At 38.9% G+C, this 22,103-nt stretch overlaps 4 protein-coding genes across 4 annotated transcripts; all 4 read left to right on the top strand.

The window, feature by feature from the left end:
- Positions 1 to 4,951: 4,951 nt before the first annotated feature.
- LOC109980801 (transcription factor HES-5-like) lies at positions 4,952 to 6,561 on the top strand. The gene is made up of 2 exons (XM_065954638.1): positions 4,952 to 5,099; positions 5,209 to 6,561. Exons 1-2 carry the CDS (start codon positions 5,037 to 5,039, stop codon positions 5,626 to 5,628), a joined length of 483 nt encoding a protein of 160 aa, XP_065810710.1. The 5' UTR covers positions 4,952 to 5,036; the 3' UTR covers positions 5,629 to 6,561.
- Positions 6,562 to 9,153: 2,592 nt separating this feature from the next.
- LOC109980802 (transcription factor HES-5-like) lies at positions 9,154 to 10,657 on the top strand. Its single transcript, XM_020629314.3, has 2 exons — positions 9,154 to 9,276; positions 9,386 to 10,657. Exons 1-2 carry the CDS (start codon positions 9,154 to 9,156, stop codon positions 9,716 to 9,718), a joined length of 456 nt encoding a protein of 151 aa, XP_020484970.2. The 3' UTR covers positions 9,719 to 10,657.
- Positions 10,658 to 14,356: 3,699 nt separating this feature from the next.
- LOC109980800 (transcription factor HES-5-like) lies at positions 14,357 to 15,941 on the top strand. The gene is made up of 2 exons (XM_020629313.3): positions 14,357 to 14,491; positions 14,601 to 15,941. The coding sequence occupies exons 1-2, from the start codon at positions 14,369 to 14,371 to the stop codon at positions 15,018 to 15,020; spliced, it is 543 nt and encodes a 180-aa protein (XP_020484969.2). The 5' UTR covers positions 14,357 to 14,368; the 3' UTR covers positions 15,021 to 15,941.
- A 3,325-nt stretch (positions 15,942 to 19,266) lies between these two features.
- On the top strand, positions 19,267 to 20,831 carry LOC109980833 (transcription factor HES-5-like). The gene is made up of 2 exons (XM_065955518.1): positions 19,267 to 19,389; positions 19,499 to 20,831. Exons 1-2 carry the CDS (start codon positions 19,267 to 19,269, stop codon positions 19,916 to 19,918), a joined length of 543 nt encoding a protein of 180 aa, XP_065811590.1. The 3' UTR covers positions 19,919 to 20,831.
- The last annotated feature ends 1,272 nt before the right edge of the window (positions 20,832 to 22,103 follow it).

Below are 22,103 nucleotides of genomic sequence, written 5' to 3'. Positions count from 1 at the left end.
TAATTTTCACTTTAATAAAGTGCTTAAAAAATAGAATGTACCTGAAATCAGGGCGGCAGTTGAAAAGAAGAGAGCCATGATTGTGGCATCCCTGGTGATAAAAAGATGTGAGATTAAGAAGTTTCACAAAGCTATAGAAGCAAAGGAGCAGGATGTGTCACAGCTTGAGTGGCGGCTTGATCGTTTTAAAAATAGTCACAGGGAGTCACTCAACAGAGCTGAGGAAAGACTTGCAAAAGCCAACTTGGACTTTGATAGAGCGCACAATTCAAAAGAGGATGTAAACGCGATAAGTGAGGACTTACATGACAAAATAGCCACCATTAACAACGAATTGGCACAGACTGAAGAAATCATGCGTAAATACGATAAGTATAAAAAAATTGTCATCGCCTTCCTGCCTCAGTCCAAGGATACGTGCAGCCTTGGTGGGGAGATGCCTGGACAGTCCACGGCCCAAAACAAAAATTCTGAACTGGATGGTGACAGCTCGGAACTTGAGCAGAAATTAAAGAAAATGCTATCTGATCCCAAGCAGATTGTGGATCAGAGCCAGCAGCTGGCCGAGCAACACCTAGTCCTGTATCAGAGTATCACCAGAAACAATGAAATGCTGAAGGAGTTTCATCTGCAAACAGAGAAAATTGTAAATGCATTTAATGTGAAAGAAGTGAAGCTAAACTCTGAGCTAAATGAAGTAAAGGATCAAATCAAGAGATACAAAGAAAGAGGTGCCCATTTCAAACGCAAGGTTCAGCTCCATGATTCAATACCTAAAGATGGCCAGGATCTCTTGCTGGAAGCTCTGGGTATGAAGGTGACTGATGTGTATCGCACCATAGTAGATACTCGGTATAACACTCTCGACACTTTGGAGAAAATGGCCAGTATAGAGCGCCGTATGCTTAGACTGTTTGATCAGCTTGACAAAATTCCTGAAGAAGTGAAAAAGAAGCTTTACACAGAGAAGATGACGAGGCTGCGTGCAGAGGAGTCTAGGTTGAAACTTGAGAAACTGAAAGAAAGGGAGAAGAAGTGCATTCAAAGATCTACTGCTAATAACAAGACGGTAAAGTGTAAAAAGCTCATGTTCAGATCACGCATCGGCATAGAGAAGCAAGAAGAAGAGAAGAAAGATGATTTGCTGGAGGAATATGACCCCTTTCTATCACTGGACGAGGAGACTAAAATATTTAAGAAATGGGATGACAGGTGGAGGCTGAGAAGTCCTACATCCATTTCCTGTAGAGACAATTTCAGGGCTGGAGAAACTTCAGCCGAGTGTTCTCCTGCTAGTGCAGAGTTGTCTCAGCATCAAGTAAATGGTACAGAGAAAACTTTGCATAACTCTGCCACTGCTCACATTGAAGAGCTAGGTGAGGTACATCTAAAGCAGAACCACTGTCTCTCAATTTCTGACACCCAAGAGTCAGGGTCAATATATGACACTGAAGATATACAGAGCACCACAAAGTGTTTAAAACAGAACAAGACGCCACCATCTAACAGAGGCAACAAATGGATCAATCCGCTGGTAAACCGTTTGCCATCTACTAACTCAAAGAACACATTCAAAGGACAGTCCTGCCCCCAGCTTGCCGAGAATTACAACTACCATTCTAAGGAGTCTCGAGAATCCTTGAGGAGATTGGCCATTGCGCAGACCAAGTGCATTCGCAAAACTTGGAGCTCAAAAGGCTGCTGACCAGAAAGACCTAAATGGTTAACAGACATCATTGTCCTGTCCCTTTCTTCTCTTTCTACTCAACCTTTCTGTTCCCCTCTTCTATTTCCCTATTCGAGTCACCATGAGGCGTCAGCGGCTAGCGGCGCATGAATGTCCTCCTTTGTGTTGATGAGATTGGATGTTCTGTGTGTGTTAGGGTTTACTTCCAGGTGCTCTGGTTTCTCCCACAAAATCTCACATCAAAAAAAAACACAGAACAGAATCGATCAACACAAACAACAATGAATAATGAATGATAATAAACAGCATTACAAAATAAAAAATTGAGACGGCCAAGTCTGTATCAATGCAACATTATGTAGGAATTCAGTTTGGGGTTTGGTGCGCTTTTGTTCCCACCAAAGTCCTCTGAGTGCAACTACTACCTTAGAAATCAATGATTTGACACAAATGATAATTATGAAATTACTTTATTAATATCTCCTAGCACAAACAGCAAATTAACAAACACAAAACTTTGACGGGGAACAGGTTTATGTGTTATTTGTACGGAATAGGAGTAGGGCCACGGAAAAATAAATGTTAGGGTTGAGACTCAGAAGGTTAATCTCAGAATTCTGACTTTTTTTCTCAGTCAGAATTTAAAAAAAATAAATAAATAACAGACCCCCCCCCAAAAAATGTTTCAGTGGCTCTAATACTCTATTCTAATACTCTTTATCTGCAACTATGTAAAGAGTAATGGGTAAAGAACAGTCACCTCACTGTCATGTTTCCAGTTTGCACCAAAGAGGTCGAAGTAAAGTATAGCCTACACAGTCTAAACATTTCATGTTATACTAGATTTGGAGGGGAATGCTGAAAGTAGTTATAGTTATATTTCCTACAGCCGAGTCAACCCCAAATGTCAAATGCTCAGACGTAGTGAAGTTATTCACAGCAACACGAAGCAGGTGAGAAGAGGTCATTTAGAGACACACACACTCCTCTGGTCCCATTCATCTGTTTATGCCAGCTTTAACAGGTCAAGTACCTAGACTTCATTATTAATTTAATATTCTTCATAGTTATGGTTATGTTATGTGTTGTAAGATAAAAAGTCATTTCAGAAACTTGTTGATTTGCAGCTTCAGTCATGTCAGTGTTTGTCTGCCCCAAAGGGATGTAAGGTTCATTGTAACTAGTAGATTGTCACATCTAAACTAACCAAAATATTGTTGCAGAGATTAAGTTTTAACTTCACGTGACCAGTCAGTGGAAAGCTTTTATCTTAATGCAGTGTGTTTGTCTCTCAAGCCTTGTTGTCTTTAAAACAGACAAAGAGCAACAAAAAAGTTCTGCAAAATATGACAAGGCAGGATGATCAGGTTATACCTAAAAACTACATTCTTAATGTACAGCTGGTGTAAAGAAACAACGGTGACATCTAGTGGTCAAATCATCAACTACAGCACAAGGCTTTAAAACGCTTCACAATCATTTCTGAGGGATGTAATCTCGAGTGGGAACTAACCTCTGCTTGGATTTATGCACAGCTGGTGCAACCCATTGCTGATTTGTTTTTCCTTTTTAAGATTATTTTTCAGCCTTTTTGTCTTTATTGGACAGGGAAAGCTGAGAAGAGATTGAATAGATTGAATATTGAATATAAGCAGACAATAAAAATGAGATGGCATCACTGCGGCATCTAAAAAAAAAAAAACTCAACCTTTTCACCTTTGACAATTTTATGAATTTTAGTAATCTTAAACTGTTTTTTAAATGTGTAAATGATCATGTGTCACCACTGTTATCTGAATTAGCCATGAGGCTTCAGAGCTCTCGTAGGGCAGTCACATCAGCGGTGATTGTTCCCAATGTAAAAGTTATCTTTTGTCCAGTCTGCTTTCTCTTCAAAGGGGGCAAAACTTTGGAGCTCTCTGCCCCTGGCATAAAACTAGAGAGCAACAGTAATGCTTTTAACAGAGGATCTTTGCACCAGCTAAGTCTTGATCATTTTTCTCCAGAGCTTCTTTAAGACAGTTATCTCCTCAAACTGCAGCTCAGCTTTCATAGCTGGAGCATCCATTACACTATACATTTTGTGATGACTGCACTTGATCATTTTAAATGTGTGCTCTGGTTACAGTTTAATGCAGTGACCTGACGGAGGGCAGGTTTGGGTTGCAATACAACACATTGCAATAATAAGGCACAGGGGAAGTCCAGGATGTAACTGATCCAACAAGGTGCCTGCAGCAGCTCAGGGGATTGTGCTAGCAGAATTGTGGGGATGTGGATGGAGGGGCGGAGTTCAGATTAAGTGAAATTCCCACCACTAGCAGTAATTCTCCAAAGGGATATGGCACACTTCAGGTATCATCTGCCTTCCTTGGAACTCTCCCAACCTAATGATGTTATTTGCTGCAGGTTATATTCAGTAAAGTAACATACTGAAGATGAGTGATTCAATTGAATGACAAGACAAAACGTTTGGTGATATTATGTGTCAGATTATTGCCAGCCAATGGCATGCTTTCCCTCCAGATGGTTGGTGATGTCAGGTCCTGTTCCCACAACAACACACCAGCATCTGCCACACAAGTCCTATTGTGGATCAATGACCACACCATACAGGGAGGCAGTGTGGGAAAGTGTGCTCAACTTGTTACTCACACCGACAATGAGGCACGTGTCAAATGACTGCTAACCTGGACAGCATTTCTTCGTGCTTTACATAGTTAAAAATAGTTTTCCATGATTTCAACGAAGATTTAACAAAAATATAATATTTTTAAATGGTGCACAAATCTGATGCTGATGAAAGCAAAAAAGATAACAATACCTTTTTGCAAAAACAATTGAACAGTTTTACGTAATAAATTTAATGTTTGAATTGAAACTCTCAAACTTTAGAAGATGAGAGTACACATTTGTTTTTTTTTTCATACTTATAATACAAAGTGCTCCAAGAACAAACTCCCCATGTAAAAGTAAAGACATGTACAGACATGTGCTGAGTCAAAGGCATTGATCTAGCATCAGGCAGCAGATCTGCTCTCTCTACAGGGTCAACACTTTCCCAGATTCAAATAGAAGCTCTGTCAGTGTCTCTCCATTACCCCCAGTCCTCCAGCTGTTCCCCTGAGATCTGATCATTGTCCCTCAGGCATTGAGAGCATAAAGTGTGTTGCCACACCACATGCCTTATTGTACCAACAAGCTCTCTGATTGGATGAGACTGTGGGAAACTCCAGTCAGACCCAAACCCACACATTCATATGGAGATGTGGGACTATAAATAGGAGGGCTGAAGCCAGCAGAGATCAGATTCTCTCTACAGAGACCTCTACAGCACAGACATCCAGACATGGCACCTACAATCACTGCAGCAATGACCAACTCTCAGGAGCATCTGACTCTGACCCACAAGGTAAATTCAAGATCCAAGAAAACTGAACCCTTTCATTTGAAGATGTCTTCTTACACTAACATGCTTCTCAGAATAAGTTGACTAATGATTTTTCTTTTTCTTTCTGCAGCTCAGAAAGCCTCAGGTGGAGAAGTTACGCAGAGAGCGAATCAACAGCAGCATTGAGCAGCTCAAGTCTCTCCTGGGTCCAGAGTTCCTCAAACAAGAGCCAGACTCCAAGCTGGAGAAAGCAGACATCCTGGAGATGACAGTTTGTGTCCTCAGACGACTCCAGCAGCATCAGATTGTGAACTCAGCAGCTGTCAACAAGGGATTCTCCAGCTGTGTCCAAGAGACGACACACTTTCTGTCCAAACAGCAAGTGAACATGAAGTCCCAGAGAAGACTGCTGAACCACTTCAACAAGCTGCAGCCTTCCTCTGATAAGAACCTGAGAGAGGCTGACTTCTCTCCTCTGAGCTCCACAGTCCAGACCAGCAACACCAAAGAGAAGAGTCCAGTCAACAGCGCCCCCTGGAGGCCTTGGTAGACATCTACAGACTGGAGTTACTACCAGACAAACTGAGACGACCACATTGGACATACTGTATATTACTGGACTGAAATCTAGGAGAGTTTTTGAACATGTTTTCTTCAATTCTTGTCATGCATGTTGCATGATCCAAATCTAATTGCTTCAGCAATTGTTATATATCACTGTACTTTATGTATAGCTGGTATATGATCCGGTTACATTTGTAATCCTTTTATATTATTGATCATACTGATGAAAAACATTGACCTGTCCTATTGAAGACATATTGTCATCATGGATCTTCATTTGATATTTCATAATTGATCTGTTGTAAGATCTCATTTCTTATCCTTTCTTGTAAAGGTTTTCTTAATGTCACATTTTTCTTGTGATACTTTTATTACTCCCTGCATGTGATACATGTCTATATGTTTGACTGCACATCATGTGCAGCAACAATGTGGAGGAATTTATTACCTCTTGATAATTATTATTGATTTTGAATTAACTTGTTCATTTCTTGAACATTACTTTGGATCACTTCATGTGATTATTGATTAATGATCTTTTTTAAGATCAATATGTTTATCCTTTTATTATAAAAGGTTTGTTTGATGTATTCTCACAGTTTCCAGTGGGAATTTTATGTCATATATTTTCAGGCTCCAATTGCCTTTTTCTATTATTAAGAAAGATAAGATGTGTTGTAATGGTTTTTTTTTACTATTAGTTCTAATGTTTTGATACTTTGTGAGAAAATTCACATGGTTCAGTGAGGACTGTGTCCTCAAATATTATTTATGGTTTGTCTTTTATAAAGATGTTTGTTCCTTTACTCTCTTTGAGTACAGTGTGTCTTGTAGAAATCTACAAGTTGTCGTTGTTGTTATGTATCATCACCTCTAGAGGGAGCTGTGTTTTCTGAAATAAACAAACACTAAACTTGAACTTTTTGGTTTGTAAATTTGTCACCTGAAAACGAAACTTTGTACTTTAATTTTCATGATCAATATATCTGATAGAAGTCTCAATCATGGATTTATTAACAAGACCTTTTTAAGCACATATAGCAATGTTTATCCAAAACACAAATATTAAGAACACAAACTAAAAATAAGGACGTTCAATTTCTATTTGTGTTAAGGGGGGATAGTGCATCAAATATCACTTAATTTCATGTAGACACTAAAGTCATTTAAAACACAATGGGGGAAAGTACAGTAGAATAAAATACCTTTGCTTCAACAATATTTTAGTTTGGCTGTCAGTTGAAGTTTAACTTTAACCATTTCCCTCAGAGGTCTTACATGGTGTCTAATGAGATGCATCATAAGGCACACTTCTATTGTTCCTCCAGTGAAAGCAGTGAAAGGACAGAGTGTGGGAAAGCAGAGGAACCTCACTCACAGAGCCCTGTGGGAGAATAGATCCAGACCTTTGACCTGAAGAGAGACAGATTAAAAGAGAGCTCAGCTTTTAAAACTGGAACTTTCTTTACATTTTTCATCCGATTTCAAGTTTATCTCTTAAAGACGTTCTAATGAGTAAAAACGCATTCATATCTTTTTACATTATTGCCATTTAATCTGGTGAAAGCCATTAGCCATGAGAGTGTTATTTCAGTACCTTATGTGATGTGACCTTTTAAAACATATCTGAAGATATGATGACAAACTACATTTAATATTTAATGCCATGGACATGGGCATTGTTAACAGGGTTCTTAAACCTTGAAGTTGTTCAATGTAATCAACTCATCTGGCTGGTAGAAATATGAATAAGCTTGTGGTATAATATCAGGGATGTTATTGTCTAACTATAAGGGAATCTGTTGTTCAATTGGCAGATTTTCATCAACTTTGTTACTCTTGTTTTGCTAAAATCACCTGTGTTGACTGAAGAGTCCCAGATTAGAGAGGAAGGACCAGCCTTGGCAAGTCCAGTCTTTTGAGCAGAAAGAGCTGTGCTGACACATTGTAACTGACCCAAGAGTATGAATTTAATATGTTAATCATTTACTTTTTTGTTTTGGTAAGACTGTAAATGAATAACAACACTTTTTAAGTTTGTTTTGTCCCCCTATATCTCTTTTTAATTATGTGGTCACTTGAGCCATTAAAAACTGGAGCTTTAAAAATCTCTGAATGTTAAGTTTTGATCATCGTTATGAATCTTGTGTTTGGATCCTGAGGTGATATCCAGCATCAACTTCCCATCATATAAATTATGACCAGGGTGTGGCATGGGGAAAATCCTACAATGCTAAATTAAACACTGTAATTGGACAACAATTAAGAAATGTATAATATAACATTTGAAGTGGCTACACCAACTGCCAAAGACATCAGACTAACAAAGTCAATCCATAGTGGGGCACATGCCTATTTTCCACTAATGGTGGGAGTGTGGGAAAGCTCAAGAGGACAGAGTTAAGTATGAACGACATTTATCCCACCAGCAGCCTCGTAATTCTCAAAAGGGATTTGGCACACTTCATGAAACAGCTGCCTCTCAGGAAACCTCCCACCTTCATCTGTGAACTTAAATTAAGATCCATTTGGTTTTCTGTGAAGCATGTAATGAATGGAGGTAAAAATGTTTAACCTGCAAAGACAATTTAGATATTGCTAAAGAAACATAGATTGTTTTTTTTTATTTTATAGCACAGCTCTCTAAGAAAATGTGAAATTTGTTGGATAATAAAGCCAGCCAATGGCGTGCTTTCCCTCCAGATGGTTGGTGATGTCAGGCTCCGTTTCCATAACAACACACAGCCAGCATCTGCCACACAAGTCCCTTTTGTGGATCAATGACCACACCATACAGGGAGTCAGTGTGGGAAAGCACGTCCGAAGCTTTACTCACACCGACTACAAGGCACGTGTCAAATGACAGCTAGATCTGGACGTCAGCGTGATAATTGCCTCAAATTAATTTAGGCTGCTGTGACTGAATATGAAACTGCTTCTTAAGTTTTAAAGTTTGCAAAGTCTTTTGTTAATAATGAGCAGGATTCAAGCAACATATGTAGGTTAACAAGCACAAAATATTTAACAAAATTATCAATTGAAGATTAAATGTTGAAGTTAAATTTTCCTCAGTCATTACAGGGAATTGACAATTCACTGATTCCTCAAATTTTAACAAGGCATTTCATTTTGATGTTACTCATGCACTGTCTTTTGCAATTAATGTCAGTTCCTCACGTGTATGTTGGGGTGACCATCATGTGCTGAGTCAAAGTCATTGATCCAGCATCAAGCAGCAGACCTGCTCTCTCTACAGGGTCAATAATTTCCCAGATTCTCACAGAGCTCTGTGAGTGTCTCCCCATCACCCCCCCCCCCCCCCCCCCCCCCTCCCCAGTCCTCCACCTGTTCCCCTGAGACCTAACCATTGTCCCTCAGGCATTAACAGCATTCACCCTGCTGCATCCTCTATTGTCCCAACATGCTCTCTGATTGGCTGAGACTGTGAGAAACTCCAGTCAGACCCAAACCCACACATTCATATGGAGATGTGGGACTATAAATAGGAGGGATGAAGCCAGCAGAGATCAGATTCTCTCTACAGAGACCTCTACAGCACAGACATCCAGACATGGCACCTACAATCACTGCAGCAATGACCAACTCTCAGGAGCATCTGACTCTGACCCACAAGGTAAATTCAAGATCCAAGAAAACTGAACCCTTTCATTTGAAGATGTCTTCTTACACTAACATGCTTCTCAGAATAAGTTGACTAATGATTTTTCTTTTTCTTTCTGCAGCTCAGAAAGCCTCAGGTGGAGAAGTTACGCAGAGAGCGAATCAACAGCAGCATTGAGCAGCTCAAGTCTCTCCTGGGTCCAGAGTTCCTCAAACAAGAGCCAGACTCCAAGCTGGAGAAAGCAGACATCCTGGAGATGACAGTTTGTGTCCTCAGACGACTGCAGCAGCAGAATCACCAGCAGAGAAGACTGCTGAACCACTTCAACAAGCTGCAGCCTTCCTCTGATAAGAACCTGAGAGAGGCTGACTTCTCTCCTCTGAGCTCCACAGTCCAGACCAGCAACACCAAAGAGAAGAGTCCAGTCAACAGCGCCCCCTGGAGGCCTTGGTAGACATCTACAGACTGGAGTTACTACCAGACAAACTGAGACGACCACATTGGTCAAATATTACTGGACTGAAAAAGATTTTATGAAAATGTTTTTCTTCAATTCTTGTCATGCATGTTGCATGATCCAAATCTAATTGCTTCAGCAATTGTTATATATCACTGTACTTTATGTATAGCTGGTATATGATCCGGTTACATTTGTAATCCTTTAATATTATTGATCATACTGATGAAAAACATTGACCTGTCCTATTGAAGACATATTGTCATCAAGGATCTTCATTTGATATTTCATAATTGATCTGTTGTAAGATCTCATTTCTTATCCTTTCTTGTAAAGGTTTTCTTAATGTCACATTTTTCTTGTGATACTTTTATTACTCCCTGCATGTGATACATGTCTATATGTTTGACTGCACATCATGTGCAGCAACAATGTGGAGGAATTTATTACCTCTTGATAATTATTCTTCATTTTTAATTAAATGAAATGACTTTCAATTACTTTTTGTGATTCATCAAAGCAATCTGTTTTAAGATCAATATGTTTATCGTTTAATTATAAAACATGTTGTTCAATGTCAGACTGTCACGGTTGTCCAGTGGCAGTTGTTAATTTTCATATTCTTTGGATGTTTTTTGCATACTTTGAATATTAATACATTTGACTGATATGTTGTAAGGTTAAATGTTGATGTATTTTATTGATTCCCAATGTTTTGTTTTGAAGAAAAAGACATGCTTCAGTGAGGACTGTGTCCTCCAATATTGTGTATTGTTTGTCTTTTATAAAGACGGTTATTCCTTTACTCTCTTTGAGTACAGTGTGTCTTGTAGAGATCTACAAGCTGTTATTGCTGTGATGCATCATCACCTCTAGAGGGAGCTTTGAGACTTCTTGACTTATTGTGCCTTGTTGAATAAACAAAAACTTCAAACTGTAAAACTTTCGAATGTCATTTTGTGTCACACCTTTCTGAAGATGAAACATAAGCTATTCCTTCTTTTTTATATTCAATTAGTTTAAAGATCTGTTATTAATCAGTTAACAAAACAAAATAATTATAAACACATGTTAAAATACCTTTTCCCTGTAGAATCTACCAGTACAAACATCAAAAAGAAAAGTAATCATGTTTGATTACGATATCTCCTGAGGTAGGATACATAAAATAATTAGACCTTATTTAAATGGAGCCCATTGCAACATTAACATTTTGGTATATCTGTCATCTTAAGGTATTTTGGTATAATGTTTACCATGCGTGTCTTTAAATAGGTCTTACATGGTGTCTAAAGAGATGCATAATAAGGCACACTTCTATTGTTCCTCCAGTGAAAGCAGTGAAAGGACAGAGTGTGGGAAAGCAGAGGAACCTCACTCACAGAGCCCTGTGGGACAATAGATCCAGACCTTTGACCTCAAGAGAGACAGATTAAAAGAGAGATCAGCTTTCATATCTGGAACTTGCCTTACAACAAACCTCTGGTTACAAGTGGTCCTCTTCATCTTAAATATGTTTTAAAAAATAATGTAATTTAATCCAGAGAGAGCACAGTGCTCTTACAGTTAAACTAATACATTTGACCTGCTAGATTTTAGGATAGTGACTACCGCCATAAATGGAAGTGTTTCTCAGTACTACAACCTCATAATACTACAGCTTTGAAAGATAAAAACAAGCTGGTAGGCCACTGCACAAGTTCATAAACTGGCTATTTGAGACGAGAAATACACAGTATTAACATTACATAGTACATTACTGAGTACCTGGGGAAACTAATCAAGCAATAACATACTTGTTAAATTACTGTGATGTGACAATATATGGGTGGAAAATAATGAAAAGTAGAGCTTGAGGTCAATATAAATGTTTCTTACCATTGACACTTGAGAAGACCGTGCAGGGTGGCTGGTTAAATGTCTCAGGATAACGTCCTTCTCTCGAAGAGGTTCGCGTCTATTTGCCGACTTCAGCTTGGGATGCTTAGTTCTTCATGAATGTTCAGTACAAATGAAAGATGTATCCTTTAAAACGTCCCAACGGAAAGGTGTTTTATTTTACTTAAAGAGATGGCTGTTCATCTGCTGTTTATAAACTAACAGGGGATAAGAGGTACATACACCTGCTTTACGTTGTCATTAAAAAAAACAACCTTGGTTTTGGGAGTCTGACAGAGAGAGGCAGATTCAGATAACACCTGAGAAAAGTTAGCTGTTGCATTAAGTACAGGTGTTGGTTCTGCTGCTTCTGATGTCCCCATGTAATCTTGGATACAGTTCTTCCCTATACTGGCTAATGCTCATGTGTTTTTAGCTGTTGCACAAAGTTTTCTTGTCTCTCTTATATTGGTATGACTTGTATATAACTGGGCTTTGAACAGTGGACACTTGCCTGTACACATTGTATGTGCTAAGAAAGGCTTGCGCAACAATATGTAGCTTGACCATCTGCCTGTACTCATTCTTTTTGCCCAAACAGTGGCTAATATGAGGCTGCTGAATAACTTCAACAACCAAAAGAAGCACATCAATCACTTACTCAAAGAAGAAACTCTTTACAGACAGTTTCAAAACAAAACGTCTACTTAGCTAATTTATAACACCTTAAAATGGACAGCGTCAAGATGCCAAAAGGATGTGTGCTTTGAAAAGCATAACATATTCTAGCTAGCTAATGTTGCAACATGGGACTATAATGAAGAACACTTTAGGTTAAAACAAAGCTACTCACCACTCAAATGTGCAATGATGTCAGTGGTAAACCTCAGGAGAAATTCCTTTCACTCAATGCCACTGCCATTATGCTTCCTCCTCAAGGCCAGCTTCAGTGGACCTGCTGGGTGACAGTTTATGAGGGTTGGTTCCTTACATTTGAATGTTTATGTTCATGACTGTAACAGTTTATGAATGTTGTGATGCAACCAAATCTCTGTTCTTATTTTCTGTAGACATACAGGGAGAGGGTTTAGTTAGAATGGATATACTTTATAAATAAATAGAAATTACCTGTGTGGTGTGGCAGGGTCATTATTTTGTGGTTGAAGGAGCTGTGCTGCCTGAGAGCACCTGGGAAACATTACCTGATAGCTGTTGACATGCTCACCATTTGCCATCAGTAGTTATGATTGTCTTTTCCAGTGCCTTCTTACGACTGATGTAGACTTAGGTCCAAAGAAATGTAATGGAAAGATCTCCCTTTTGATCATAATTAGCTATCATATTACTGAAAACTGAAGGGATGTATAAGATGCACTCTTTCACATGGGTCTCAAATTTGGAAAAACCCCCTTTTTTTGTTTAAGACCAAAATGGCTCATTAATCTTTTTACGGCGCCAAACCCCTGTGTTGTGCTTGTGCACAGGACCCTGAAAACTTCCTTTTGTGGGGGAGCACATGCCTTGTTTCTGCTAATAGATGGAGTGTGGGAAAGCTCATGAGAACAGTAGTTGAATATGAGGGACTCCCATCCCACCAAGTAATCCTCTAAAGGGATTTGGCACACTTCAGGAAGCAGCTGTCCCCAGGGGATACCTCCCACCATCAATGTGCAGAGCTGGTTTTCATACTGGTTTACTGTCTGTGATGAAAATATGCATACCTGGAGTTTAAAATTGCAGAACAATGTTTGGATGCTAACAATTTGAAATTACATTTCTTGAGGGGGGAAATTATAGGGAGATTTTTGACAAAAATTCCACTAGGAGAGACTATCAGACTCAGCCAATGGCATGCTTTCCCTTCAGATGGTTGATGGTGTCAGGCTGTGTTTCTACATACAGCCATCTGCCACACAAGTCCCTTTGTGGATCAATGACCACACCATACAGGGAGTCAGTGTGGGAAAGTACGCTCAACTTGTTACTCACACCGACTACAAGGCACGTGTCAAATGGCTCTGTTAGGCTACATCTGGACAGCAGCATGATAATTGCCTTCATTTTATTTTTGGCGCCAAAAGGATGGTTCACAACCTTTTTAAAATTTCACAGGACTGTCTGGACAATATTGTTTCGCTGAAAAAACGAGACGAAGAAGCGTTATCAGGGTTAGAAAATGTACTGTTATCCCTTAGAAATTAAGTGATTAAGCCAGCTTAATTAGAATTTAGCCTAAAAAAGCAGCCTGACAAAACTTCTAATCCACTTTGCACTTATTTCTATTGTACATGTATTTCCTATCTTACAACGTTATAATTATCAAAAACTGACCATTGAAAGACAATGAAGAAAAACTGATGGGAATGTCTCAAGATTGACTGCAAGTTGTGTCCAAATAAATGTTTAGATTATCAAATTTTATATCTAATGTAACTTTACAGTCAGTCTCACACGTCTGTCTGTTAAGTTGATGAGCGTGTGCTCAGTCAAAGTCATTGATCCTAGCATCAGGCAGTAGATCTGATCTCTCTACAGGGTCAATACTTTCCCAGATTCTCACAGAGCTCTGTGAGTGTCTCATTCACGCCCCCCCAGTCCTCCACCTGTTCCCCTGAGACCTAACCATTGTCCCAGAGGCATTAACAGCATTCACTCCACTGCATGTCTTATTGTCCCAACATGCTCTCTGATTGGATGAGACTGTGAGAAACTCCAGTCAGACCTAAACCCACACATTCATATGGAGATGTGGGACTATAAATAGGAGGGATGAAGCCAGCAGAGATCAGATTCTCTCTACAGAGACCTCTACAGCACAGACATCCAGACATGGCACCTACAATCACTGCAGCAATGACCAACTCTCAGGAGCATCTGACTCTGACCCACAAGGTAAATTCAAGATCCAAGAAAACTGAACCCTTTCATTTGAAGATGTCTTCTTACACTAACATGCTTCTCAGAATAAGTTGACTAATGATTTTTCTTTTTCTTTCTGCAGCTCAGAAAGCCTCAGGTGGAGAAGTTACGCAGAGAGCGAATCAACAGCAGCATTGAGCAGCTCAAGTCTCTCCTGGGTCCAGAGTTCCTCAAACAAGAGCCAGACTCCAAGCTGGAGAAAGCAGACATCCTGGAGATGACAGTTTGTGTCCTCAGACGACTCCAGCAGCATCAGCTTGTGAACTCAGCAGCTGTCAACAAGGGATTCTCCAGCTGTGTCCAAGAGACGACACACTTTCTGTCCAAACAGCAAGTGAACATGAAGTCCCAGAGAAGACTGCTGAACCACTTCAACAAGCTGCAGCCTTCCTCTGATAAGAACCTGAGAGAGGCTGACTTCTCTCCTCTGAGCTCCACAGTCCAGACCAGCAACACCAAAGAGAAGAGTCCAGTCAACAGCGCCCCCTGGAGGCCGTGGTAGACACCTACAGACTGGAGTTACTACCAGACAAACTGAGACGACCACATTGGTCAAAGAATACTGGACTGAATTCTATGAGATTTATGATCATTTATTTTCCTAATAAGAAAAGTTTAACTCTTGTCATGCATGTTGCATGATACAAATCTAATTGCTTCAAGCAATTGTTATATATCACTGTACTTTATGTATAGCTGGTATATGATCTGGTTACATTTGTAATCCTTTAATATTATTGATCATACTGATGAAAAACATTGACCTGTCCTATTGAAGACATATTGTCATCAAGGATCTTCATTTGATATTTCATAGCTGATCTGTTATAAGACCTGCTCTTCTTTTTGCTCAGAAGGCAGTATTTAGCTATTTCCCTTTGTTTAATATGACATTTCCAAATGATATGAAGTAACAGTATCTTATCTATTATGAAATACTGCATCTCATCATGCATGTTGCATGAACCACATTTAATTGCATCTGATCTGTTGTAAGATCTAAATGTTTATCCTTTCTTGGAAAGGTTTTCTGTATGCCCCAATTTTCTTGTGAAAGAAAGTTGAAGTAATCATTTACAGTTTTCAAGTGATATCAGCATATCTTTATTTGCCGAGTCAGTTGACTTGAATGATCTGAAGAACAATGTGATCTGTTGTAAGATCCAATATTGATTTCTTTGTACACTAAGTAAGAATGTTTTGATACTTAAAAATTCACATGCTTCATTGAGGACTGTGTCCTCAAATACTGTGTTTTGTTTGTCTTTTATAAAGACGGTTGTTCCTTCACTCTCTTTGAGTACAGTGTGTCTTGTGGAATACTACAAGTTGTTGTTGTGATGTATCATCACCTCTAGAGGGAGCTTTTATACCTAATGTGGCTCATTTTGCCCGATTCAATAAACAAACTGCAAATGGTAAACTGTTTTGTTTCATGTCATTTGAGTTGAAACCTCATTATCAAGAGGAAAATATTCTACTTTTCTTCCAACATGCTTTTAGTAGAGGCAGTTTGTATCAGCTGACTGACAAAAGAAAGATAATTCTTACAACACAAGGTTGATTGAAGAACAAAAATGATCCATCACAATTTCTATCAAACAAGTTTTTTACAGAAGGTGAATGACAAAAATCAAGACTCATTTCATAGTTCATTAATATCTAAAGTCTCATGGGATAATGTACAGTACAACAAGACCTGCCGCACCAATATAACGGTTCTGTTGTCAATTAAAGTTTAATCCTCACCATGTCCCACTTTAAAGAGGAGAGGCATTATATCTAAAGAGATAAATAAAAGGCACACTTCTATTGTTCCTCCAGTGAAAGGACAGAGTGTGGGAAAGCAGAGGAACCTCACTCACAGAGCCCTGTGGGACAATAGATCCAGACCTTTGACCTGAAGAGAGACAGATTAAGAGAGCTCAGCTTTCAAATCTAAAACTTACTTTTAACCATACACCTGTCTTGAAGTGTTTCTATGATATGAATCAGCTTCAAAATCTTTTATACTCATTACTTTTAGAGAGAGTCAATATCTTTGGCACAGCATATATTAAAGTTTTCACATAGACTTTGTTAATCTGTTAAAACACAAAAAACTAAACATCTCCTACAGTAATACATAACAGATGTTTCTCAGAATTAAACCATGAAACTCAAGCTTTTGAACTGCAGGAAGCTTGATTACAAAGAAACTACACATGTCTGTCAACTTACAGGCAAGAAAACAAAGAATTTAGTGGAGCCCTAGGGCATCAAGGACATCAAGAGAAAAACATTCAAAAGTAATCTTAGGTAACAACGAACACAACTTAATAAAGCACCAAGATACTTTAGAAAAGGCACAGCTGCTAAATGCTAACATTTTTCTACAAATATTTGTTTACTATGTAAAAACAGCTAGTGGTGGATACATATTATGGCAATCTTTATCTCAATGTTAATTCTACTTACCAATTACAATTGATGACAAATGAGTGTCTGGTTAAAATGTCTCTGGTTAACAACCTTTAAGCTATGTTTAAGGATCTCTAAAAGGCATTTTTGTGTACTTTCCAACAGTCTTTATTGGTGAAAATTTCTGATAACACGGTTGCTGTAAACGGCTGAATATAATCTTATATTAAAAACTATCGCTGCTCTTTTGCCGTTTCTAATTTATATACTTCATTCATCCCTGAGGGGTAATTCTGGTTTACGCTCTGTTATTGAGAGACAAACTCCTCACACACATAGACCTGAATTACACACGTGCACAAACAGTCCCAAAGAACATGAATTAACAGAGAGATGTCAGAGAGGCTGCTACAAAGGGAGTGCGCCAGAGCTCTTGGGGGTTTGATACCTTGCTCAAGGGCACCTTGGCAGTACTCAGGAAGTCACTTGGCACCTCGCAACAACCGGACCATCTTCCACACTTTTTGTCCGTACTGGGATTTGAACCCATGTCGCTCCAGTTCCCAACCCAAGTCCCCACAGACTGAGCTATTGCCGCCCAAGGTCCATATACAACATGATTAAAACATTTTACAGAGACAAGTAGAAAGATTGAACATCTCCAAAGTTAGCATTTAAAGGTGAAGAGTTAAGTGCTTCCTTCGTTGCCACTAGCATATGCCTTGGAACTTGGAATATATTCCCTTAATTCTGACACTTTCTCAAGGTTCCATATTTTCTCAGTTGCTAAACTTAGTTTCCCAGCCCCTTTTATATGGGTCTAGCTTTAATGCTCTCCAACCCCAACAAAATAGGCTTCACTAATTATTAATCATAAAGGAATTTGGCATTTAATTGACATGTAATATACAATTCTAATTTAACACTTAATAAACCAAATAATTGAGTTATTTATTTTTAACCGTAATATATTAATTAAAGCACCACATTGGTTCTCACTGAAGATGGGGTCAATTCTTAGAAGGGCACATGCCTGTTTTCTCCTTATAAGTGGACTGTGATGAAGCCCTAGAGAGCAGAAAAGGGTGTTATCATCGACCCAACCCGTCAGACTAAAATTATTCTCCAAGGGAATCGGCACACGTCAGGAAATGTGGGCCCACATGTGCTCCCCTATAAACCTCCCACCCTCGTGTGAAAAGGTTATATTCACACAGTTTAACACGTACAAGTCAAAACTCTTACCAATCAATATCAGTGGTAAAGGTTGTATAAGAATGGTTGGACATTGAAATCATGACAAGAAATATATATTTTTTAAACGTATCTGAAATTCCTTGACAAGAATTCAAATTGTGCAAACTGTCTGAGACAGCCAATGGCGTGCTTTCCCTCCAGATGGTTAGTGATGTCAGGCTCTGTTTCTATAACAACACTCAGCCAGCATCTGCCACACAAGTCCCTTTGTGGATCAATGACCACACCATACAGGGAGTCAGTGTGGGAAAGTGTGCTCAATGTGTTACTCACACCGACTACAAGGAACGTGTCAAATGACTCTGTTAGGCTACATCTGGACCTCAGCAGGATGATGGCCATTGTTTTTTTTGGCTGCATTGAATGGGAAGCACATAGTTTAAAGTTTTAAAGGATTGCTTGAAATATCTTGAATTTCTGGGAGAGAATTAAAAAATTATCAAGTAAAAAAAGGTCAAACAAAATTCCCATTTCACAAGCAGCTGTGACTGTATAAATATTATGTTTTAGTGCATTAAAGGGACGTGACAAAATAGTTGTTACTATATTTAACGTTCATTTTCCCCAAAAGAAAATCATAAAATTGCACCAAAGTTCAAATGTAACCTTGTATTTTAAACAAAAGTAGGTTAAGATGCGTAAATGACCCTGTTTTTAATTGTCATGGAAAATCTAGAAATGTCTGTACTGCTTCGATATGGTAACATGTATAACTATATTACATACATTTTCTTTTACCAAGGATTCAATTTTTGTCAGTCTCACACGTGTGTGCAGTTTGATGAGCGTGTGCTGAGTCAAAGTCATTGATCCAGCATCAAGCAGCAGATCTGCTCTCTCTACAGGGTCAATAATTTCCCAGATTCTCACAGAGCTCTGTGAGTGTCTCCCCATCACCCCCCCACCCCCCCCCCCAGTCCTCCACCTGTTCCCCTGAGACCTAACCATTGTCCCCCAGGCATTAACAGCATTCACCCTGCTGCATCCTCTATTGTCTCAACATGCTCTCTGATTGGCTGAGACTGTGAGAAACTCCAGTCAGACCCAAACCCACACATTCATATGGAGATGTGGGACTATAAATAGGAGGGATGAAGCCAGCAGAGATCAGATTCTCTCTACAGAGACCTCTACAGCACAGACATCCAGACATGGCACCTACAATCACTGCAGCAATGACCAACTCTCAGGAGCATCTGACTCTGACCCACAAGGTAAATTCAAGATCCAAGAAAACTGAACCCTTTCATTTGAAGATGTCTTCTTACACTAACATGCTTCTCAGAATAAGTTGACTAATGATTTTTGTTTTTCTTTCTGCAGCTCAGAAAGCCTCAGGTGGAGAAGTTACGCAGAGAGCGAATCAACAGCAGCATTGAGCAGCTCAAGTCTCTCCTGGGTCCAGAGTTCCTCAAACAAGAGCCAGACTCCAAGCTGGAGAAAGCAGACATCCTGGAGATGACAGTTTGTGTCCTCAGACGACTCCAGCAGCATCAGATTGTGAACTCAGCAGCTGTCAACCAAGGATTCTCCAGCTGTGTCCAAGAGACGACACACTTTCTGTCCAAACAGCAAGTGAACATGAAGTCCCAGAGAAGACTGCTGAACCACTTCAACAAGCTGCAGCCTTCCTCTGATAAGAACCTGAGAGAGGCTGACTTCTCTCCTCTGAGCTCCACAGTCCAGACCAGCAACACCAAAGAGAAGAGTCCAGTCAACAGCGCCCCCTGGAGGCCGTGGTAGACACCTAAAGACTGGAGTTACTACCAGAAAAACTGAGACGACCACATTGGTCAAAGAATACTGGACTGAAATCTATGAGATTTATGATCATTTATTTTCCTAATAAGAAAAGTTTAACTCTTGTCATGCATGTTGCATGATCCAAATCTAATTGCTTCAGCAATTGTTATATATCACTGTACTTTATGTATAGCTGGTATATGATCTGGTTACATTTGTAATCCTTTAATATTATTGATCATACTGATGAAAAACATTGACCTGTCCTATTGAAGACATATTGTCATCAAGGATCTTCATTTGATATTTCATAGCTGATCTGTTATAAGACCTGCTCTTCTTTTTGCTCAGAAGGCAGTATTTAGCTATTTCCCTTTGTTTAATATGACATTTCCAAATGATATGAAGTAACAGTATCTTATCTATTATGAAATACTGCATCTCATCATGCATGTTGCATGAACCACATTTAATTGCATCTGATCTGTTGTAAGATCTAAATGTTTATCCTTTCTTGGAAAGGTTTTCTGTATGCCCCAATTTTCTTGTGAAAGAAAGTTGAAGTAATCATTTACAGTTTTCAAGTGATATCAGCATATCTTTATTTGCCGAGTCAGTTGACTTGAATGATCTGAAGAACAATGTGATCTGTTGTAAGATCCAATATTGATTTCTTTGTACACTAAGTAAGAATGTTTTGATACTTAAAAATTCACATGCTTCAGTGAGGACTGTGTCCTCAAATACTGTGTTTTGTTTGTCTTTTATAAAGACGGTTGTTCCTTCACTCTCTTTGAGTACAGTGTGTCTTGTGGAATACTACAAGTTGTTGTTGTGATGTATCATCACCTCTAGAGGGAGCTTTTATACCTAATGTGGCTCATTTTGCCCGATTCAATAAACAAACTGCAAATGGTAAACTGTTTTGTTTCATGTCATTTGAGTTGAAACCTCATTATCAAGAGGAAAATATTCTACTTTTCTTCCAACATGCTTTTAGTAGAGGCAGTTTGTATCAGCTGACTGACAAAAGAAAGATAATTCTTACAACACAAGGTTGATTGAAGAACAAAAATGATCCATCACAATTTCTATCAAACAAGTTTTTTACAGAAGGTGAATGACAAAAATCAAGACTCATTTCATAGTTCATTAATATCTAAAGTCTCATGGGATAATGTACAGTACAACAAGACCTGCCGCACCAATATAACGGTTCTGTTGTCAATTAAAGTTTAATCCTCACCATGTCCCACTTTAAAGAGGAGAGGCATTATATCTAAAGAGATAAATAAAAGGCACACTTCTATTGTTCCTCCAGTGAAAGGACAGAGTGTGGGAAAGCAGAGGAACCTCACTCATAGAGCCCACCCTCGTGTGAAAAGGTTATATTCACACAGTTTAACACGTACAAGTCAATACTCTTACCAATCAATATCAGTGGTAAAGGTTGTATAAGAATGGTTGGACATTGAAATCATGACAAGAAATATATATTTTTTTAAAGTATCTGAAATTCCTTGACAAGAATTCAAATTGTGCAAACTGTCTGAGACAGCCAATGGCGTGCTTTCCCTCCAGATGGTTGGTGATGTCAGGCTCTGTTTCTATAACAACACTCAGCCAGCATCTGCCACACAAGTCCCTTTGTGGATCAATGACCACACCATACAGGGAGTCAGTGTGGGAAAGTGTGCTCAATGTGTTACTCACACCGACTACAAGGAACGTGTCAAATGACTCTGTTAGGCTACATCTGGACCTCAGCAGGATGATGGCCATTGTTTTTTTTGGCTGCATTGAATGGGAAGCACATAGTTTAAAGTTTTAAAGGATTGCTTGAAATATCTTGAATTTCTGGGAGAGAATTAAAAAATTATCAAGTAAAAAAAGGTCAAACAAAATTCCCATTTCACAAGCAGCTGTGACTGTATAAATATTATGTTTTAGTGCATTAAAGGGACGTGACAAAATAGTTGTTACTATATTTAACGTTCATTTTCCCCAAAAGAAAATCATAAAATTGCACCAAAGTTCAAATGTAACCTTGTATTTTAAACAAAAGTAGGTTAAGATGCGTAAATGACCCTGTTTTTAATTGTCATGGAAAATCTAGAAATGTCTGTACTGCTTCGATATGGTAACATGTATAACTATATTACATACATTTTCTTTTACCAAGGAT

Source organism: Labrus bergylta, chromosome 5, assembly GCF_963930695.1.
Source record: "Labrus bergylta chromosome 5, fLabBer1.1, whole genome shotgun sequence".
NCBI lineage: Eukaryota > Metazoa > Chordata > Actinopteri > Labriformes > Labridae > Labrus > Labrus bergylta.
The sequence above is the reverse complement of the archived record's forward strand: the minus strand, read 5'-3'. Positions and strand labels throughout refer to the sequence as shown.